Here is a 21,460-nt window from a genome sequence, read left to right on the forward strand (position 1 = left end):
TATTACAGTAATATTTTAATATTACTCCTTGCTGATAAATGACTTTCATCTTTGACTCCCATCAGCTCTTTTAACTTTGTGTATCTACACATTAACCAGTTAGTTATTAATGTTTCTTATTACTAAGAAACTGAACTTTATGATGTTTATGATAAAATTATCTTTGTTTTAGGCAAGAAGATGAAAATTTTAACAGTCTTTTACAAAATGGAGATATTTTAAATCATTCAATGGAAGAAAAATTCCAGGTTCATGATGAAAAAGATTTTAACTTACCTGAATATGATTTGAATATTGAAGAGCAGTTGGTTCTTATTGAGAAAGGTGTTGACTCAACAGCCACATCTGATGAATCTCACAAATTAGACCACATCAATATGAATCTTAATAAACTTGTAACTAATGATACATTTCAACCAGAGATAGTGGAAAGATCAAAGACACAGGATATAGTGCTTGGAATGGACTTTTTAAGCATTAATGCTAAAGGAGAAGCTGAGCCCTTGGAAAATGGAAATAAGTATCCTAATCTAGAATGTGTAGATAAGGTAAATGGACATTCTGAGGAAACTCCACAGTCTCCTGGGAGGACTGAACCACATGACACTGATTCTTCTGTTGATATGGGTATTTCCAAAAGCACAGAAGATCTCTCTCCTCAGAGAAGTGGGCCAATTGGATCTGTTGTGAAATCTCATAGTATAACTAATATGGAGACTGGAGGGTTAAAAATCTATGACATTCTTAGTGATAATGGACCACAGCAGCCAAATGCAACAATTAAAGTAACATCTACTGTTGATGGAAAAAATATTGTCAGGAGCAAGTCTGCTACACTTTTGTATGATCAACCATTGCAAGTATTTACTGGTTCTTCTTCATCTTCTGATTTAATATCAGGTACAAAGGCAGTTTTCAAGTTTGATTCAAATCATAATCCTGAAGAGCCAAATATAATAAGAGGCCCTACAGTAAGTGGCCCCCAATCTACGCCTCAGATATATGGTCCTCCACAATATAACATCCAGTACAGTAGCAGTGCTGCCGTCAAGGACACTCTGTGGCATGCCAAACAGAATCCCCAAGTAGATCATGTCGGTTTTCCTCCTCAGCGGCTTCCTAGATCCGAGAGCACAGAAAGTCACAGTTATGCGAAACATTCTGCCAATATGAATTTCTCTAACCATAACAATGTTCGAGCTAATACTGGATACCATTTACATCAGAGACCTGGCCCAGGAAGACATGGGGAAATGTGGGCCATCTCACCAAATGACCGACTCATTCCTGGAGCAACTCGAACTACGATTCAGCGACAAAGTAGTGTGTCCTCTACAGCTTCGGTAAATCTTGGTGAATCAGGCCCCACGAGGCGGGCCCAGATTCCTGAAGGAGATTATTTATCCTACAGAGAGTTACATTCAGTGGGAAGAACTCCATTGATGTCAGGATCACAGAGACCTCTTTCTGCACGAACATACAGCATCGATGGTCCAAATGCATCAAGGCCTCAGAGTGCCCGACCCTCCATTAGTGAAATACCAGAGAGAACTATGTCTGTTAGTGATTTTAATTATTCACGGACTAGTCCTTCAAAGAGACCAAATGCAAGGGTTGGTTCTGAGCATTCTTTATTAGATCCTCCAGGAAAAAGTAAAGTTCCTCATGATTGGCGAGAACAAGTACTACGACACATTGAGGCCAAAAAGTTAGAAAAGGTAATTAAATATGAATTTTTCATTTTCCTGTCTGTGAATTTATTTTTCTTAAAAATATTTGGTATTCTTTGTTTCTTAGACAAGGTAAAACAAGATACTCTGAATTACTGAATATATACTTAAATTTGAGGAGTTTTTTCTTGGTACTTAACAACAGAGTTCAAGTTTAGACTTAGCCAGACTCAAAACAACTGAGATTGTAGGATATGCTTCTTTTCTGTCTCTTACTCCCCAGTGTTTTCTAATGAGGTGAAGTTCGTTTCATATGTTTATGTGTATATCTTTTTTTAGATTGTGCTGTACATACTGTAAATAATACATGCATAAACATGTGTACCTCTGTTTAGCATTTTCTGACCTCCTGCTCTCATCTAATAATTAATTGGTTATGTAAGTATGTGTACAAAAATAGCAGTTTTACTATATAATTAGCAGAATGACAAGAAATATATCATAAATGTAAATATTTTATCTAAGATTTTTTTCCCAGTTATAAGACTGGGAAATGTTATAAGACTAACACTGTCACTGACACAGATGGCTTCTGGCATGGCATTTACTCTTGACCTTTCTGAACTGCATTTCTGACCTACCTGAACTCAGGTGTTTGTGGCTCTAATGAAGTTTGGAAATCATTGGTAAAACAACTTAAGATCATGTTCAGTTTATAACTTAATGTGTAAAGGTCAGTTTTTTGAAAGGAGTTAAAATTTTTAAAAATTATCATGTACAACTGATAAATTAGTGTCTCGGTTCTGTGGCTCAAGTGTGTAAAGCACGTTCTTTTAAGATTTAACTTCCTGTCTCTCAGTGGGTTTTACCCAAGAATTTTCTTATCTTTGTTCATTAAATACGTATTTTTAAGAACAGCTAAATGTATACAACCTCAATTAGTCATTTAAAATATTTCCTTAGGTCCGATTTTTCAAAAATGAATGCCTAAAATATGATTGGTACCATATATCAATTCACATTGAACCTCTGCCTATAATTGTTAGCTCTTTTGAATACTATCACCTTTAAATAGCTGAGCATCTAATGGCCTTAGGCAACCTCATTCTCATCCAGATAGTCCATCCATGGACTATCATCCATAGTCTCAGCTGTAGCTATACGTATTGTTGAGGCTCTTTGAGCTTGTGTGCTTTTTCTAAGGAACTTGGAAATTTCTTAAGCAGAGGAGTACCATAGCTGTTTTATAAATAAACTCCTGGAGATACTATGGAACTAGAATGAGAAAGGGCTATAGTTTTTTGGGGTTTTTTGTTTTTGAGGAGGAAGAGGCTGTATTTAAGTTGACTGAGTTACGAGGGTCTCTAGTGGTCCAGAAAATAAACGAGAAATGTACTGATGGAAGTGAGACAAAGGCAAGAATTCAAGAGACAGTTTTGAAACAGACTCTAGGATAGTTGTGATTAGAATATTCCTGTAATAAGTCTTTGAGGAAAAGGAATTAAGCTAGAGTGGTGCCTTGAGTAACTGGTTGTTGGGAATGCCAACATAGAGAATGAAGAGCAGATTTGGATGAAGAGATGAGTTTGGTTATCATATTCTGTGTAGTTGACATCTCTCAGGTGGCTGTTCTCCCATTACTTTCCTGTCTGTTGGAGATGTACCTAGACTTGAGTAAATAGGAAGCAAGTAGCAGCTACCCCATTGTTCATTGTACCTCTCTGCTTTATATATTTAGAAATCGGCCATTCAGTTACTTCAAGAGTGCATGACAGTAGTTTCCCAGTTATGCCCACTGGTAATTGAGAGGTGAGGAATAGGCCAGTGAAACTACTAAGAAAAGCCTTGTGAGGACACAGAGCAACATGATTTAGAATACCGAACTTGAAAGCATTGGTTAAAAATGGTGGAGGGTGATGGAAAATCTGTTTGCTTCTCTGCAGTTCATTCTTTTCCTCCCCCAAACATAATTCTTAAGGCCTGGTAGACATTTGAAAATATTTCACAATGCCTTACCCACTTCTAGAGGTAAGTCCCCAAATCAAAAGTTGCTACTTTGCCCAGTGTAGTTGCTTAGCATTAATACAAAAATAGTAAGTTTTTGCAGCTTATTTGGTTTTTAAACCTTCTATTAATAACCCCTCCTTCCCTTCCCTGCAACAAACTGTACCTGGAACCCAAACATATAAATAGATCTCACCTCCTGCTTCTCAAGACTTATTTAATTAAACTAACAATTCTGGTAAGAAGCAGTCAACTAGAATATCATTAACATAACATGATAATATCCACATTCAGTTGCTACAATACAACTCTTAGCATGTAATGAACAGCAGTGCCCAGGACATATTTCTTAATTGAGCTCTGCACAAATGTGTTGTGTTGTGACAGCGTGCAGTTTTATATAGATGTCTTTGCACAGGCCTGAATTAAAAACCGCGCCTGTTCTGAGCTTTAGCCTTCTTAGTCAGTGACATATTTACAAAAACTTTATATATGTTCAAAGATGACAGAAAAAGCTTTGTTCCAGGATCTACATATAATTAAAAAGGATCATTTGGACCACTCAAGTTAAGAACATGTTAAAACTATGTGTAACACATCAGTGTGTGTTGTTTATGTTTCTGTCTATGTGTGATTGTGTGTAGAGTTTCTTTATTTTTACATTATAATCAAACGTTTATGGAACCTCTGAATTGTCTCTGCCAAATCCTAATTGTTTGTGAAATGGTCTGGGAAAGTATAGGCCTGGCCTGTTAAGTTTAGCTTTTTCTTTAGTCATTACTTTGGAATCCACAAAAAAACTAAAAGTATTCATTGTAATTTTATAGATCCCTTTCATTCTGGAATGGCACATTAAGATTTCTTGGTATTAGAGATCAACTTCACAATTTGGAGAAGGCATATATATTCCTTAGGAATAATACAGAAATGCTTGTTATGACATTTCTATATTTCTTGATAACAAGCCATGCTCAAAATGTGGTTGCTCTCAGTTTGACCATAAGACCCTCAATATTCAGGGACATGACAAGAAGCATCCACATAAAAGAAAAGCATGTAACAGCTCTGGGAATTAATAAGCAGGAACAACAAAAATCAGGCATTGTGTTTATTGAGGTACATTTTTCAGGCAGTTCTGGGATTAGTGATAAGAGATTCATCAGTGTAAGCATTCCATCAGTGGTTCTTCAAGTTTAAGCAGCAAATGCCACTACTAACTCCTAAAATATAATCTTAAGTATCTATCTATTTGAATGGGAGAATTTTTTTTACAAGTACATTGTCTAACTTTTTTCCCCTGGTAACTGTAGAGCAGTGGGAGCCTTTTAAGTGTTATATCCTAAAACTTTGTGTATATGTTAACTTTTTTTAATGTAAGACATGTTTCTAAATGTAGAAGGTAATTTTTTTTTAGAAATTATGGTGGCCAAGAGCCAGGTGTGTTTTGCAGATTTATTTTGTGGTATGTATGTATGTATGTTTAAACTCTCCATTTATTTAATAATAATATAGAATTGATTTCTGTAAAATGAAACAGACTCTAGAAATCCATTTTGACTTAGAAATAACTGGTTGTCGGTAAAATTTATCTTTATAGAAAAAATGGCTTGTGTTCCATATATAACTACATATGTACACATACATCTAGGGATGGCATCAGTTCCCCTTTTCTGACGAACTTCTAGTAAGATGTATTAGGAGTAAAGGAAATGATAGCATTATAAAAGCCACTGTATGTTTGTACTTTCTTCTTTAGTGTTTAAACATGTGAATGGTTGGATTTACATGTACTTTATGTGTATATGTGTATGTTGTCATGTAAATATATGGTAAATAGTGCCAGTCTCTTGCAGTGGCACTGAAAATTTGATGCATGATATTCCTGAGTGGTATTGGGGTTACTTATAAATATGTCTTTGTACATAACATGTCTTGTGAATTTTGCATGCTACACTAATCTCTGTTAAATCTATCCCCTCTTTATTCAGAGCATGCTGTCAAGGTCCTTTAATTCCAATTTTACTGCTGTAAGCAACTTTCACTATGGCAGCTCTAGGGATCTGCATGGCAGCCAAGGCAGCCTTGCCTTGAGTGTTGCAGACGGAAGAGGTTCTGGTGGGCACATTTTTCGAGTGAGTACCTGCAGTAGACCAGTACTTTCAGTACACAGAAGAAGAAAAAAAAACCACATTTTAGTGTTTTCACATTTCTAGAAAATAAGTTTTTATGGTGGGTTAGATATCTTGATTACCTTCTAGTTCTTCCATAGCTTAGTTCTAAAACTCCCTGCAAAGTTGATTTAGTATTTATCTCTTAAGTTTCTTTGGCTGTAAGCTAAGGATGTAGTATGTAGTATATTCTTGTTTATGTAAATAGGGTTGAGCGATTGAAATAACTGAGTGGTTTTTTAAAAATTATTATGCTTTGTGGTGTTTTCTCTTAATAAAATTAGCTAGTCTCCATAACTCAAGGTTTTAAGCCTATGCTATACATAGTACCCAGAAGTGTTGTGGGGAAGAATAATTTTTAGTTTACTGATTGAGAATTGGCAAATGAGAAGCACTACCTGGAAGTAAGTTTAATCACAATTCACTGAATATGAGTAAGGCTGGAGAAATTGTAATAAGTACCAATGAAAAGGCAAAACCCAAATCCTTTCTTATACATGTTTTAGCATAGTCATTATGATGAAGAAGGAAGGTTTATTCTCTTAATGAAAGTTAAGGGTAGGCGGTAAGAATGGCAGAGAAGGAGAAAGAACAGAACAACTCTGGTATGGCTCTATTTTAAGATTTTTCTCTTCATAACAACTTAAGGTGTTAGCATGGCCTCTAAATAAATATTTATTTCTCCCCCTTCCCTTCCATTCTGAAAAGATACTTCTTCTCTTACAACATTATTTTGTCTCCTCCCCATAGTTTTATTTCCATATTGACTCTGCTTACTTCTGGATCCTTGCCTTTTCCTAAGGGTCCTCATCACCACCCCCTTTTTAATACACTGCTGGCTTTGCATTGTTGTGTTCTAGGACAGGAGTGGTCTCCTGGATTCACTTTGCTGTGGCTGGACCTCACCTTTCTTGCTCTGCCCTCTGTTTCTATGTTAGAGTCATAGCAATTGTTTTGTAATTTATCACTGAAATGGGAAGAGAAGAGTGATAGCTATTAAGCCCTGCATTTCTGTTACTCATTCCAACTGAAACCACAGAGTGAAGGCCAGGGGCTTTTATTAACTTAGGAATAATCTTTATTGTCATCTGGAACGATTGTCTTTCCAAATTCTTAAACAGTAATATTTTTTGCTTATTATTCTTAAACTCAGAGCCTTTGAGTTTGTTGCATTTTGCATTTTCATTCATAACATACTTGTTCTTTTAAAGACTAAATAGTTACACATTCAGACTTGAATTTAAACTTCAAACTATGACCTAAGTTGATTACTATGCGTTCCAAAAGCACATCTCAAAAATGGGGAAGGAAGGCAAAATACTCATTGCATAAATTCATAAAATCAGATCAAACCAAATCTAAAAATGCTAATCAGTGCTTCGAACCAGCAACTAACTGCACATGATAGCTCTGTTGAAAATAAAGTTTCTAAGGTTAAATCATAAGCCCTTAGACTTATGTGTATCTTGTGGCATATCATAATGAAGTAGATTTCAGATTATTTTTCAAAATGATGTAGTATACATAGCTGTGTTGCTAGCCACATATTATTTTGTTTTTTTGTTTTTGTTTTTGTTTTTTTTTTAAAGATTTTATTTATTTATTTGAGAGAGAGAATGAGAGACAGAGAGCACAAGAGGGGATAGGGTCAGAGGACGAAGCAGACTCCCTGCCGAGCAGGGAGCCCGATGCGGGACTCGATCCTGGGACTCCAGGATCATGACCTGAGCCGAAGGCAGTCGCTTAACCAACTGAGCCACCCAGGCGTCCCTAGCCACATATTATTTTGAAAGTAACAATAGTGCTATTTATCACAGTCCCTTTAGTTTTCAGAAATATAGCTAAGTGTGTTTAGAACTAAATTAAAATGAAAAGTATGGGCATCTTGCTTCCTAGCATATTATAAAAAATATTCAGAGACAATGAGCTACTGAATTTGTTTTTTCTCTAAAGCTATCAATGAAGTAGACTATAAGGATATTATTGACATACAAAAATATGAACTCCAGTTAATTTTAAAAGCAAATTGAAAACCAGACCATTGGTTTTAAAAAATACTGAGCTGTCCAATACTAGTATGATAGAATTAAGCTAAACTGAATTTTATAAGGTTGTGTATTTATTGGTACTGCCCATCATTAATAAAATCGCGGGCGGCACTGTGCTGTTAATAGCAGTTACTATTTTTTATTACAAAAACAAAAAACTTTTGTAGTACTCAACAGGAGTAAATTTTAGTTGCTCTTAAAATTTGGGACTTTTAACTTAGTTCATTAATAACTAAATTGTTCACAGTGTTAAAAGCTAGGTATTACTGTAAATAAAACTAAAAACATTATGAAGTGTATATTAAAGGTACTAATATTTTTCCTGTTTTATTGAGATATCACATGGTGTTAGTCCAAAGTGTACATCATAATAATTTGACACACACACATAGTGAAATGATTACCGCAACAAGTTTAACGTCAATCATAAAGGTACTAATGTTGATGGCAGTTACGATCATGTTTGACCTGGTTCTTCATCTTTCCACTACCTAGTAATATTTTTTCCAATCTCCTTTCAAGTGTCATCATCATTTTGATTTCCATCTGAAAGAGCATTATTTGTTTACTTTTTATTTTCCCCTCATTTGAAGCATCCCCAGCCATCCTGTCCAGGAGATCCTTGTCAAGATGATATATTCATTTCAGGACAGCCGAACTACTCGTCAGCTACACTTAGTCACAAAGATGTTCCTCCAGACAGCTTGATGAAAGTAGGTGTTCAGGAAATAAATGAAGACATCTCTTTGAACTTGTTTTACAGCTTTTGAACTGGAAATAGCATATGCTTTAACACCGAAAATAATTTTTTGAGGACTTTTCCTTCTTGATTAGAAAAGATTGTTAAAAAACTAATTGGGAATTATGAAATAGATTTTTACTCTATTATTTCTTAGTTTAGTCAATGATTTTTTTCCACCGTGGAAAATGATTTTATTGTTATTTTTGGATTTCTCTACTATCATCTACTTATTGTGTTGTTTGAATCAGAGGCTTTTTAGCATCCTGATAGTAAATCTTCTGGAGAATTAAAGATGAAACTGTCTTAAATTCTTCATTTGAGGATGTTTTTACTGTTATTAAAGGCATTTTAAAATACTTTAAATGTAATTAGAAATAACCTTGAAAGACTTCTGTATGTGGTAGAATAGATGATGATTGTATTCTTACTGCTTTTGCAACTAAAGCATCGCTTACAGAGTTTACTTTTCTGTCACCAATACCAGATAGATAATTCTTTTCTTTAATATTCTCTCTCAGCTGTTCTTTCAACTAACGCCAATTCCACATTCCTAGTATAACCAGATACAATTTTGAAGCATACTTAGTGTATTCTATAAAAACTTCTACACTGTTCTTGAGAGTAGGAACCCAGCCATATAACATAAGTTCATACATAACTATTTATTTTATCCCTTTTTTTCTTTTAATTGAGCTATGTTATTCGGTTTCTTTTTCTTTTTAATATCCATTTTTGTAGTTTAGGTTATTGGGTTGTTTCATACTTGTATTCTCCTGAGCCATCTGCTAATGATAGCTTAATATATTCTATGGGTATGTTTAACACTGATGTAAAATGTCAGGCACAACTAAGAATCTAGGTATCAGGCAGTCTTAGCATGGGTCAGAAGTAATTACTGTTTGGAAAATTTTCCCCAGGAGAAAGGTATTGATAATCTGCACATAGGAATAAATGATAACAAGCTTGGAGAAAGCGAGTGTAGTCCACAGAGTTGTGCATAAGTAATAAAGTGACAACACAACCACTTAAAGGCTCCTGGCAGATTAATGACTTCAAATCTACAAAATTCAAGTAGTAAACAACCACAATTTTTTTTAAAAAAGATACAGAGATAATGGAGTACCTCATTCGCTTTTTCTCCAACCAATGTAAGATTTGTCATAGAGTGATAGCATCTTTGTGCCCTGTTAGAAAACACCTGTTGGAAACTTTAAGTTCCCAAAGTTCAGAATTAACCAAGTTCTGAAGTATATAACACAGTAAAAAAGATAACTTTTTTTAAAATAAAAATCTTCACCAAAGCCAGACTTCTTTGTTTCTTTCAGCAAGGTTGATATAACAAGAATGTAGTTCTGAAACAATTACCATAATCTTTCCCCAAACTTTTCTACTTTGGGAATAATTTTAGGAGAATGGGGCTCAATATTTCTCTCACAGTTTTTCTATAATTCACTTGTGAATAAGATCACCTCTTTATTAATAATCAATAATGAAGTTTTAAATGATTGAACAGCTGAAAAGTATTTCTCCTATACAGCAATCTCTCTATATGCACATACTTATAATACGAATGTAAACTTATTTTTCAGATAGTTTCATCATACTAACATAACACATTATTAGCTGCATTTACACAAAGGTGATTTTAAGTCTAAAATTCAGATTCAGTCTAAACGATGAGAAGCATTAAAACAAGGATAGATCTTTAACAACAAAATAATTATCTCAGATTTTTTGTGTAACTTGCGAAAAGTAAAATAGAATGTCAAGGTTTAATTTTTGTGGTTACTGTTTTATGGAACTAACATTTAAGGAGTTTAAAAGTTGCTAACTGCTACACACACACAAGGAATAAGTTAGTTTTCTACTGTATAGATGCCTTGACTTGTTAATTCTAGAAAGAAAGAAAAGTAGAAAATACAGTCAGATTAGGACACAGAAATTGCAACTTTTGTTCAGAAGAAAATATGAACAAATACATCTTCTACCCTTTTAATGGGCTTAAATTTTAAAATTTTGACATAATCACCATTTTAACATTTGGTTACTATAAGAAAGATAGGTCCATGCATATTGAACAGAAAAGCAGATAATTTTAAATGTAGATAGGATTTCCTTTCATTTGAAACCTTTAAAGAGTGAGAATCTATCTGCAAGCATTCAGGCAAGTTTAGAATTAATAGCTTTTTTCTTTTAAAACTGTAAAATTAGAAAAAATAGTATAAGTGGCTTGATATTGTGTGATTTAGAATGTTAAACTCTAGTGCTTTTGTAATGCTCCAAGAAGAAAATCCAAATATTTGTAATGAGACATTATTGTTGGTCATTTTAAGACACTTCGTGTTTTTCTTAGATGCCTTTGATTAATGGACAGATGGGCCAGCCTCTCAGGCCTCAGGCAAATTATAGTCAAATACATCACCCCCTTCCTCAGGCTTCTGTGGCAAGGCATCCCTCTAGAGAACAACTAATTGATTACTTGATGCTGAAGGTGGCCCACCAGCCTCCATATACACAGCCCCATTGTCCTCCTAGACAAGGCCATGAACTGGCAAGGCAAGAGGTAAGAATAATCAAGAATATTTGAAATATGAAACTAAGCTCTTAATGTACTTTATAGGTAATTTAACTATTAGCAATAAATCCATATAGAATTTTAACATAGTTTTTACCAATTTGTTGAAAGGTTTGGTTTCATGTTAAGTTTATAGGATGTCAAACTTAATGGTTAACTTGACTCTGTGATCCCCTATGTTCTGATTAATTGACATAGGATTCAGTGTTTCAGAGGTGATTTTTTTTTTTTCCCTAAGGTGGTTGTTTATACAAAACCATTCGATGATATTCCAGTAATTAGACCTTCTTCAGGAATATGAATAGTAGACCATGAAACTTGACTGGCATGTTATGCTTTACTATTGTTATTTGACACTGAGAGTTTGAAATTTGACTAGAGTCTCCAAACTACTTCGAGAATTAAATCTTACAAAGTACTTAAAAAGTAACTAATCATTCATTTACATATTTTGATAGCTTATTGATAAAATGATATTGTTAGAAACTTAGGCAGAGAACATGTGTCTTATTCGTTTTGGTTCAGTCTCTGGGGAAAGGGAGTATTTTATAACAAGCTTAGTTCTTGATCTTTTTTTGTAGTGTGGTTATAAAAAATATTATCAATTGATCATCAGTCCCAGTGTCTCGCAAGCATATAAACAGGTTCAAGAAATGAGGAGTTGATATCCAACAACCACCCAGGGATTTTTAAATATCTTAGGAAACACCCAATAAACGGAGATACTATGTAATTTAGATGTTTTACAAATGGAAACTGATAATTAGCTGATAATAACTGTGTGTGCTCAATATCATTAAAATCCATGATATCTAAAAAAAAAAAATAAGATCAATAGTAATCAGTTGCCTATCCTTGTAAAATAACAGGAGATTAATTTAGGAGCTATGCTTTATAATCCCAGCTGTGCCTTTAACTCACTAACTTATTAACATGATATTCCATGTTATAATTTCCCTTCAACTGCCCGAATATTGATTTTAGATGAATCTTTATATATTTTACCAATAGTTAAATACTGTGTTGTAGCTTTTTCTGAGATGTTAGTAATAGTTTATTTTCATATTAATTCAGATGCGAGTGAGAGTTGAAAAGGATCCAGAACTTGGATTTAGCATATCAGGAGGTGTTGGGGGCAGAGGAAATCCATTCAGACCTGAAGACGATGTGAGTTTGTCTATTTGTCCTTGAGATACCCATAAGGTTTATTCACTACTTAATGCCTCCTGTACATAAGTAAAAATCTAACAGATACTTATATAAATCTAGACAGATACCATCTTTTTTATTTCTCTCTGTATTGTTCAGCTTTTTGTTTTGAAATGTGATCACTTCAAATTAATTGTTTGAGGAAAACAAATTAAACCCCCTGTTTTAAATGTTCATCACACTGTGAAGTGATTTTTAAATTTGGTTATTACATTTCTGCCCATCTGTACTTTAAGAGAAGTTACTATACTCAAGTCAGAATTACCAGCACCAAAAATAACAAGGGGTTGTAACAATATTCAGAGAAAACAGGGAGAAAACTTGTACTATGATTCAAATATTTACATACTGTCAAAGAAAAATTGTTCCTTGTTACTCTGTCATTGATGCATACTGTTTTCCATTAAGTGTTTATCTTTTTTGTTGTTATTAAAGGGTATATTTGTAACAAGGGTACAGCCTGAAGGACCAGCATCAAAATTATTACAACCAGGTGATAAAATTATTCAGGTAACTAAGATACATCTTTTTATTATTTTCTTAATTTTTCATTTTATAAGATCTGCTTTCTCATCAAGAAATTAAATGCCTTGGGACGCCTGGGTGGCTCAGTCGGTTAAGCGTCTGCCTTCAGCTCGGGTCATGATCCTAGGGTCCTGGGATCGAGTCCCGCATCGGGCTCCCTGCTCCGTGGGGAGCCTGCTTTTCCCTCTGTCTCTGTCTCTCTCTCTGTCTCTCATGAGTAAATAAAAATAAAATAAAATAAAATCTTTAAAAAAAAAAAAAAGAAAGAAATTAAATGCCAAATTTTGAAAATAATCATTTTGTGAAGTTTATCATTAAATATTTGTGGATGAAAATAGTGGCATTTCTTATAGGCCACTCTCTTAGTATTTTCATAGTTTATGATATTTCTTCCTAAAACCTTGGAAAATCATGGATATTTTTGAATACATGTTAGATATATCTTAGCATTTTGTTTAAGTTCAGGAATGTTAACTTCTTTAAAATAAGATGGTGAAAGAATCTATTTGTTATAAGAATTAAAGAATTTAATTCACGTGAAGCACTTAGAACTATGTTTGGTATATAGTAAAACCTCAGTAAATGTTAAGCCTAAATTATAAGAAATGTAGTGTTTATCTGCTGGCCCAAGGCAATAGGAAGAGTAAGCCTTGCCCTCTGCTATCCTTGCATGTTGGTGCCCTCATTTACACGTTAGCACATACACATAACACCATGCCTGGCACTGTGTCTTAGCCAGGTGCTTTCTAACATTGGGTTGCTACATAAGAATCATCTGAAAACATAGACAAGGTACAGGTTCCTGGGTCACACCTTCAGAGATTTTAATTTCATAGATGTGGGGTAAGGCCCAGGAAATCTACATGTTTTAAATTGCCAGAATGATTCTTATTTTCTGCCAGGTTTGTACACTATCAGCAGAAATTTAAATGTACAGATGCAAATAAATTATTATGAAATGTTTTTCTTAAAGACATTTTTCTTTTTTCTTCTAGGCTAATGGCTACAGTTTTATCAATATTGAACATGGACAAGCAGTGTCCTTGCTAAAAACTTTCCAGAACACAGTAGAACTCATCATTGTACGAGAGGTTTCCTCTTAAGAATTGAGGACAAAAAAAGGGGGAAGGCAGCAAGATTTATTGGAAGATATTTGCAGGGGAAATTAATATTTTGACTATTTTTATATGTAAAGATGAACTCAAAAAATTATGTTCAAATTTGTACATTAATGAAATAATGGAACTTGTGGTTAGAGGGAAAGAACCACTGTACAGTATATAGGGGAGACTGTTGAATTCATACCATATAAAAGTTCTTGTTAGGTTTTTAAACATAGCAATCAAGGCTGCAAAAACAAACATATGTTGTTTTTGTATAGATTGTAGGTTTATTTTTGGATTTCATACACATGACTGAACTCTGTGCAAGGCTCTAGTTAGCCTTGATTGTAGCCCAGAGACAGATGGCAGAGCTTTCTGTCTCATAGCTTTTGTGCCCTTATTTTTATTCAACTCGTATTAATGTTTTTCTGCTGAAACTACTTTTTTTTAATGTGGGCAAGAGATTTGAAGTGTTGGTTTTTGCTATGTGCATATTGAATTGAAGAGTGAGTAGGTGAAGGTGGTGCTGGTGGGTTCACTTTCCAAGGCCAGATTAAAACAGTTAATTCCTATAAAAATCTGGAAGCAAAGATTGAAAAAACAGCTGTTAAATGTTTTTATTAATAAAATAATGCAATAAAAATGTAATGTCTTTTTAAAGAAATAAAGACGATAATTGCATTTTATGAGCTCTACAGGATCTGTTCTTGTCATAGCCATTGACAGTACATTTGCTACTGGTGATTCAATTTTTAATTTTTTAGTCACAGGAAATTTTTAACTCTTCTGTAGATGCATGTCCATGCATTTTTTTGTGATATGGAAATCTCTTGATTTTTTGCAAATGGTGGTCCTTGCAATCTGTTTTATAATTAGTATTCCATTTTAATCTTAATTTATAATTTTTATTTTAAGCAGCAAATGAAACTAAAATGGCCAGTTTTAAAAGATTGTGTTGCTGTAACACAAAGTGTAAGCAGATTTAGGAAAGCCTCTTGATTTTGTTTGGTCTCACATTGCCTTGGTAAAGTAAAAGGAAATACAGTACGCATGGAGCTAGGAAACCAAAGCAAGTTTGTGAAATTGGCACAGTGATAGAGAATTGCTGTGGAGAGTTGTAGAGCAAAGGGATGGGTCCTTGAGGCCTACCAGTGTGTCAAGGTATTCAAATAAAGGGCTGTTCCTACAGGTAACATTAAATGTGAACTCGACACTTCAGAGTCTTTAAAGGGTTTCTAAGTGTATCAGTGTAATAGAATAGTGTTTTACCACCAGCTGCCTTTGTTCCTCGTTAGTGTAACAAATATTTCGTAGATGTTTATTAATTTGTTCATCCAAACCATTAATTTTGTTTCTATTCTGTCGTTGTAATTCAATAAAATTTGAGTAACATGCAGTGGTAAGAATTAATGCATGGTTATTTGGACCAGAAAAAAGTGCCACAGAAGACCAATAACTGTTTTTAGTTGAGGCTAGTCTGGAGCCTTTCATTAGAGCAATATTCAGTTATTGCAATTCATTTTTAATTACTAAGAAATATAATTTTGGAATTTTTAATCTGTTATGCTTTGTTCTTCAACCTTGTTTTAATTAAGACTTTTATAGGACTAGCAAAAACAGCAATTTACATTATTTTTGCAAAAGGAGTTGAACTCGTTCCTTTCTTGCTAGTCAGAGTAAATAGGCAGTAATTTTCAAAAGATGTGAACTCAAATATTGCACTTCTTTCAAGATGTTATCATTTGGTTATTGTACTGTATAGTTTTAATAATATTGATTGAAACCCTTTAACAACTCTTTGTAAATTTTAACTCATTTTAGTTGTTTTTCAGTACTATTTACATAGGAATTGATTTTTATGGATATAGTAGAAGAAATGTGATGTATTTTGATAAAATTCATTTACTGTATGTGTGTTGTAATCTCTAAAAAAAAAACAATGACAAACAGCTTCTTAAGACAAGCCTCGGTGTTCCCTTTATTCATAGTTTATTTTAAAATACTAATTTTGGCACATCCTTTTTTTATTTCAGTCAATTTTTCAGTCACATTCTACTTTTAATAAGGAATACATAAAATAGATATAATTGTGACATTTTCAACTACTTTATCTTACATCAGATACACAGATAATTTTGGAAAAGGAAAATAGCCACAAAAAACGACTGATTAGTGATCAAACCTTAAGTTAATTGTCTGCATATTATATTGATATATTACAAGTGCAGCAAGTATTACATGCACTAGTATTTTATTCTCCTCTAGTTAGTTAAAAAAAATTTTTTTAATGTTCTTATAACACATATAGTTGAGTAAGAAAGTTAGTTACCAAGGAAGAGTAATGTGATTATATAACAAAAAATTAATAGCAAAACAGTTTCGCACTTAAATAGCCATAATTTTCCTCTAAAATATTGGAAAATTAAAATGAAGTAAGAACTCTTCGTTAGAATTTTTGTTTTGGTTGGTAATGATAAGGTTTCGAAATTTGAATAGAAGATTAAATCTTCCAAGGAAATGAAGAAGACATTTTTAGTTTACATATTGTTGAGTAATTTGTAGTCAAGGCCCATACCCATAACTGACATTTAAATATTATGTAGCAAACCATCACAACCAAAACTCTCTCATTTTTAGTGATAGTGTTTAAAATTGGCCACCCTAAAATTTTAAACTGTTAAAAATTATATGTTCAGAATAATTTATTCTGTACAGAATTCTTTACATAAACTGACAGGCTGATTCATGAGGGAATCAGTATCTAAATCCATAAAATTCTAAAATTTCTTACATATTATGTATTTTTCTGAACTCTTTGGACTTGAAGTTGTGTATATACTTGAAAAAAAAATTTTTAAGTATTTTTAAGTAATCTCTACACCCATCGTGGGGCTCAAACTTACAGTCCCAAGATCAAGAGTTCCATGCTCCCCTGACAGAGCCAACCAGGAGCCCCTGAAAAATTCTTTAAATACTTACATTGGCATAAACAGAACTAAACTTTTAAGTATTAACTTGCTGTGCTTAAAAGGAAATCCTATTAGCAGCTATGTAATATTTTTATCAGCATTTGTAAAACATTCCAAATTTTTGTCCTTATTTAGAATGCTTGAAGTAACACAGTGAATAGGTGATAAACTTCCGCTGTTTAAAGTTATGTGATTTATTTTATGAAATTCAGGGTGAGAAATTTGTCATAGATACACAATAAATTTTTTGGCACTTTAAACCCTTGTATTTCTGGGTATGGAGGAAGTGTAGTTTACCTTAAATTACTGTTTTATACTTCTAAAGGAAGCCATTGGAATGGGAAATGTTTTCCAGTTAGTTCAAGACTGGTGAGAAATCTATTTCAAAGGCTATTTTTTTCATTCCTTCTGTTGAAATTCTTATTAGCTTATTTTTTTGGTTTAATGTATAGTAAATAGATTTCTTATGAAATAAACTGAAATCAGAATAATTTTTTTTTTTTTAAGATTTTATTTATTTATTTGACAGAGAGAGACACAGCAAGAGAGGGAACACAAGCAGGGGGGGTGGGAGAGGGAGAAGCAGGCTCCCCACCGAGCAGGAAGCCTGATGCGGGGCTTGATCCCAGGACCTTGAGATCATGACCTGGGCTGAAGGCAGACCCTTAACAACTGAGCCACTCAGGCGCCCCTGAAATCAGAATAATTTTATGTTTCATCAAAAACAATACACATAGTTGATGTACAAGGGAATAAAATACCACTTGTCTTTTTTTTTTTTTTTTAAGATTTTATTTATTTGACAGAGACACAACGAGAGAGGGAACACAAGCAGGGGGAGTGGGAGAGGGAGAAGCAGGCTTCCTGCCGAGCAGGGAGCCTGATGTGGGGCTCGATCCCAGAACCCTGGGATCATGACCTGAGCTGAAGGCAGACGCTCGACGACTGAGCTACCCAGGTACCCCAATACCACTTGTCTTTTACAAGGTAATCTAGATGGTATGGGCAGCCTGCTCCAACTTTTAGGTATTTCCCTTGTTTCTTCCTTTCTTCCCTTTCTTTCCTTTCTTCCTGTCCTTTCTTTTTCTTCTCCATGCCCAAGTAGGGCTCGAATTCATAACCCTGAGATCAAGAGTCTCATGCTCTACTGACTGAGCCAGCCATGTGCCCCTTCCCATTTTTGCAGGGAGGAGGGTGAGGAGAGAGAGAATCTTTTTTTTTAAGATTTTATTTATTTACTTGAGAGAGTGAATGAGAGAAAGAGCACACAAACAGGGGCAGAGGGAGAGGGAGAAGCAGGCTCCCCCTGAGCAGGGAGCCCAACACAGGGCTTGATCCCAGGACCCTGGGATCATGACCTGAGCCAAAGGCAGACACTTAACTGAGTGAGCCACCCAAGTGTCCCAAGAGAGAGAATTTTTTTTTTTTTTAAGATTTTATTTATTTATTTGACAGAGAGACACAGCGAGAGGGAACACAAGCAGTGGGAGTGGAGGAGAGAGAAGCAGGCTTCCTGATGAGCAGGGAGCCCGATGTGGGGCTCGATCCCAGGACGCTGGGATCATGACCTGAGCTGAAGGCAGACGCTTAACGACTGAGCCACCCAGGCGACCCCCAAGAGAGAATCTTAAGCAGACTCCACGCTCAGTGTGGAACGCAACACAGGGCTCAGACTCACGACCCTGAGATCATGACCTGAGCGGAAATCAAGAGTCAGATGCTTAACCAAATGAGCCACCCAGGCGCCCCTACCTCTCCCCTTGTTTCCTAATAGAGAGTTCAGAAAAGGTTGTCTATTTTATACCTAAAGCTGCAGTTTCTCTGCAGAATTTTTAATCCCAGGGGATAGTCAGCATAGTCATTTACAATTTTGGAAAACTTAAAAGACAATGCTATCTTCTTTTTTTTTTTTTTTTTAGGAATATGCATTCATTCTCTTTGTGAAACAATTGCATTCTAAACTGAGAAAATCTTTTTTAGGAAAAACCCCTCAGTAGAATCTTCTCAGCTTTTGTTTTAAAGAACAACTAAGTTACTCCTAAAATCTTTCTACAGGATTGTTAGGAAAAAGACTGGAAAAAAAAAATAATTCTGCTGATAATTTCCTTTTCATATAACAATTAGAGAAAATTATGATCTCCCTTGGGATTTCATGTGGCCCATCTAGCTTCTTAATCAGCCCTCAATCTAATTATAGGATGATATGAGAAGCTCACATATCACCAGTAAAGGAAGAACTCCATAGTGTAAAATTGTACCACCTTCCACCATGATTCAATAGAGCTATTTTTATTTTGCATGAAAACATGTTAAAGTCTTATACATATTTTTCCTGAATTGAAGTTCCTTAAATCTAATAAAAACAATTTTGTTCCTCTAAGGCAAGCTTTAGAAGGATCTCTTTTTTCTTTAATGTGTTTTTTTTTTTTTTTTTTCATTAGAGAAACTAAAGAAAACTAAGCTAAGCATTGAAGAAAAATGCACAGAGCATGGATTTTTAGGGTGGATGATTTGGAAGGCTCCTCATCTTCATGAAAAGCAAAACCTAATACTCTGAGAACTAATGCTATCCCAGAATGGGTATTAAAACATCTTTCACATTTGGATCATCCTTCAAGAGCATTCGATTTCCCAAGAATAGGAGGAACCATGTGCAGGCTTAGCTGTCACAAAGTAAATTGTTCAAGATTGTACGCTGGTGCATCCTTCAAGCTCCTCCCATCCACATCCCTAGAAGTGACAGAAAAGATGATTATTTCATAATATGATAGGTAAAAGTATTGTTTAATCTCCACAGTTTGGAGAAATAAAAGTGCACTGGATAAATTTTAAGGAATTCTTTGAAATCCTAGGGCAGATAGGGCCAAAGAATTCTACCATGAAAGGTGAATCTGGCTTCAGGGATGCTTCAAAAGTAGAGAGAATAAAAGATCAAGAAGGAGTTGTAGATAACGCTGGGAGTACTGCATCATACGAGGTTGGTTATAATTCCCACCTTTTTTATGCCAAGCACTATGCAGAAGATGATGTATGTGAGTGATTTTATTAGAAGGAAAAACCAGTACAAGCCATTTTACCAGGCTTACCCAATGTCCTGTCCTTCCTTTTGCCCATGATTAGGGAAAATAGTTTGCAGTAAGCAAATAACATTCTCACACAAGTTCATATTAACATGAGAACAATAGTTACTGAACATTTGAAGAAAAGCAACACCATGAAGAGAGTCACCAAACAGAAGTACCAATATTTGAAGAAATCATTATTTTGAAATGTTATCTTCTCAGGGAGAAAGAGATTATTGAATTTGCAAGATTAGCTGTTAGGGAAGCATTTAAATATCTTTATAATGGAAAGTAGAATTTGTTATAAATTCAGTAGTTGTGCTGAAGAATAGGAAGGATATCCGTAAGAGCAAATTTGCAAGCTCTTTAGATTAGGATTCCATAAAATGTAATGCAAATGAACTAAAAAATAGTGAGAAATGAGACATGAAAGAAAAGTCTTGTGTTCCAACATGGATCTAATAGGAGTTCAAAAGGAGAAAAGGGTATGGATACACAATGAAGTGAGGGAAATTTTTAAAAACCTTGAGGAGATGCCCTAGACCTGAAGCACAGCATAGGTCTTCAGACCAAATGGGTCCATTCGTGGCCAGACAAAAACTATAAACATGCACACCAGATATGTCTTCACAAAGTTTCAGATCAGATATAAAGAACATTTTTTAAAGTTTCAAAAAGAGTATCTTATATTCCAAAATGTGAAGGCAGTTACTTGCAAAGTGAACAAAATCACAACTTTAATGACCGACTTTGGATGCAGGGATATTTAAAGTTTTTCATGTCAGAGGGTAAAATAAAGACAGTTTCAGAAATTAAAGTTCTCAAAATTAATCTCCCACTGAGCCTCAACAAAAGAGAGGTATATATTTGAACCAATACCAGGGAATATATTGGAACAAAATGAGAAATCTCAAAAGTAGATTTGGGATCCAAGGAATAATAACCAGAATCAGATGTAGTGGAGCAAAAGTAGTGTAATTATGTTGATCATAAGTAAGAATGTGGTTGTAAAATACTAGATGATCTCTACAAGTGAGAAGAGAATTCCACTTTTTCTAAAAGAAACTATACATATCGATTAACTTTAAGTTCTTATAGTAAAATCTAAGTTGGAATTTATAGGGTGAAAATGATTATAAAAAGAACAGTGGTGGGGCGCCTGGGTGGCTCAGTCGTTAAGCGTCTGCCTTCGGCTCAGGTCCTGATCCCAGGGTCCTAGGATTGAGCCCCGCATTGGGCTCCTTGCTCAGCGGGGAGCCTGCTTCTCCCTCTGCCTCCCACTCTGCCTGCTTGTGTGCTCGCTCACGGTCTCTGTCAAACAAATAAATAAAATATTTTAAAAAAGAATAGTGTTGGGTTTTTTAAAAAATATTTTATTTATTTGT

The 21,460-nt window shown here is 34.5% G+C and overlaps 1 protein-coding gene across 14 annotated transcripts in view; it reads left to right on the forward strand.

Annotated features, from left to right (window-relative positions):
- ERBIN (erbb2 interacting protein) overlaps positions 1-20,659 on the forward strand; it is a 129,955-nt gene extending 109,296 nt beyond the window's left edge. For 3 of the 14 annotated variants that reach the window (XM_054512297.2, XM_054512293.2, XM_054512303.2), the window contains 7 exons: positions 173-1,718; positions 5,663-5,806; positions 8,484-8,603; positions 10,986-11,195; positions 12,282-12,374; positions 12,852-12,926; positions 13,937-15,768. In XM_054512297.2, coding sequence (XP_054368272.1) covers positions 173-1,718; positions 5,663-5,806; positions 8,484-8,603; positions 10,986-11,195; positions 12,282-12,374; positions 12,852-12,926; positions 13,937-14,044 — 2,296 coding nt within the window. In that variant the 3' untranslated portion in view covers positions 14,045-15,768. Of the gene's footprint in view, positions 1-172; positions 1,719-5,662; positions 5,807-8,483; positions 8,604-10,985; positions 11,196-12,281; positions 12,375-12,851; positions 12,927-13,936; positions 15,769-19,454 lie in introns of those variants that run through there. The other 11 variants (XM_045895649.3, XM_045895658.3, XM_064596179.1 and 8 more) reach the window with 10 other exon arrangements.
- Positions 20,660-21,460: the final 801 nt, after the last annotated feature.

This window comes from Mirounga angustirostris, unplaced genomic scaffold, assembly GCF_029215605.1.
Source record: "Mirounga angustirostris isolate CCGP_5_RB_7025 unplaced genomic scaffold, mMirAng1.0.hap1 SCAF_7, whole genome shotgun sequence".
Classification (NCBI taxonomy): domain Eukaryota; kingdom Metazoa; phylum Chordata; class Mammalia; order Carnivora; family Phocidae; genus Mirounga; species Mirounga angustirostris.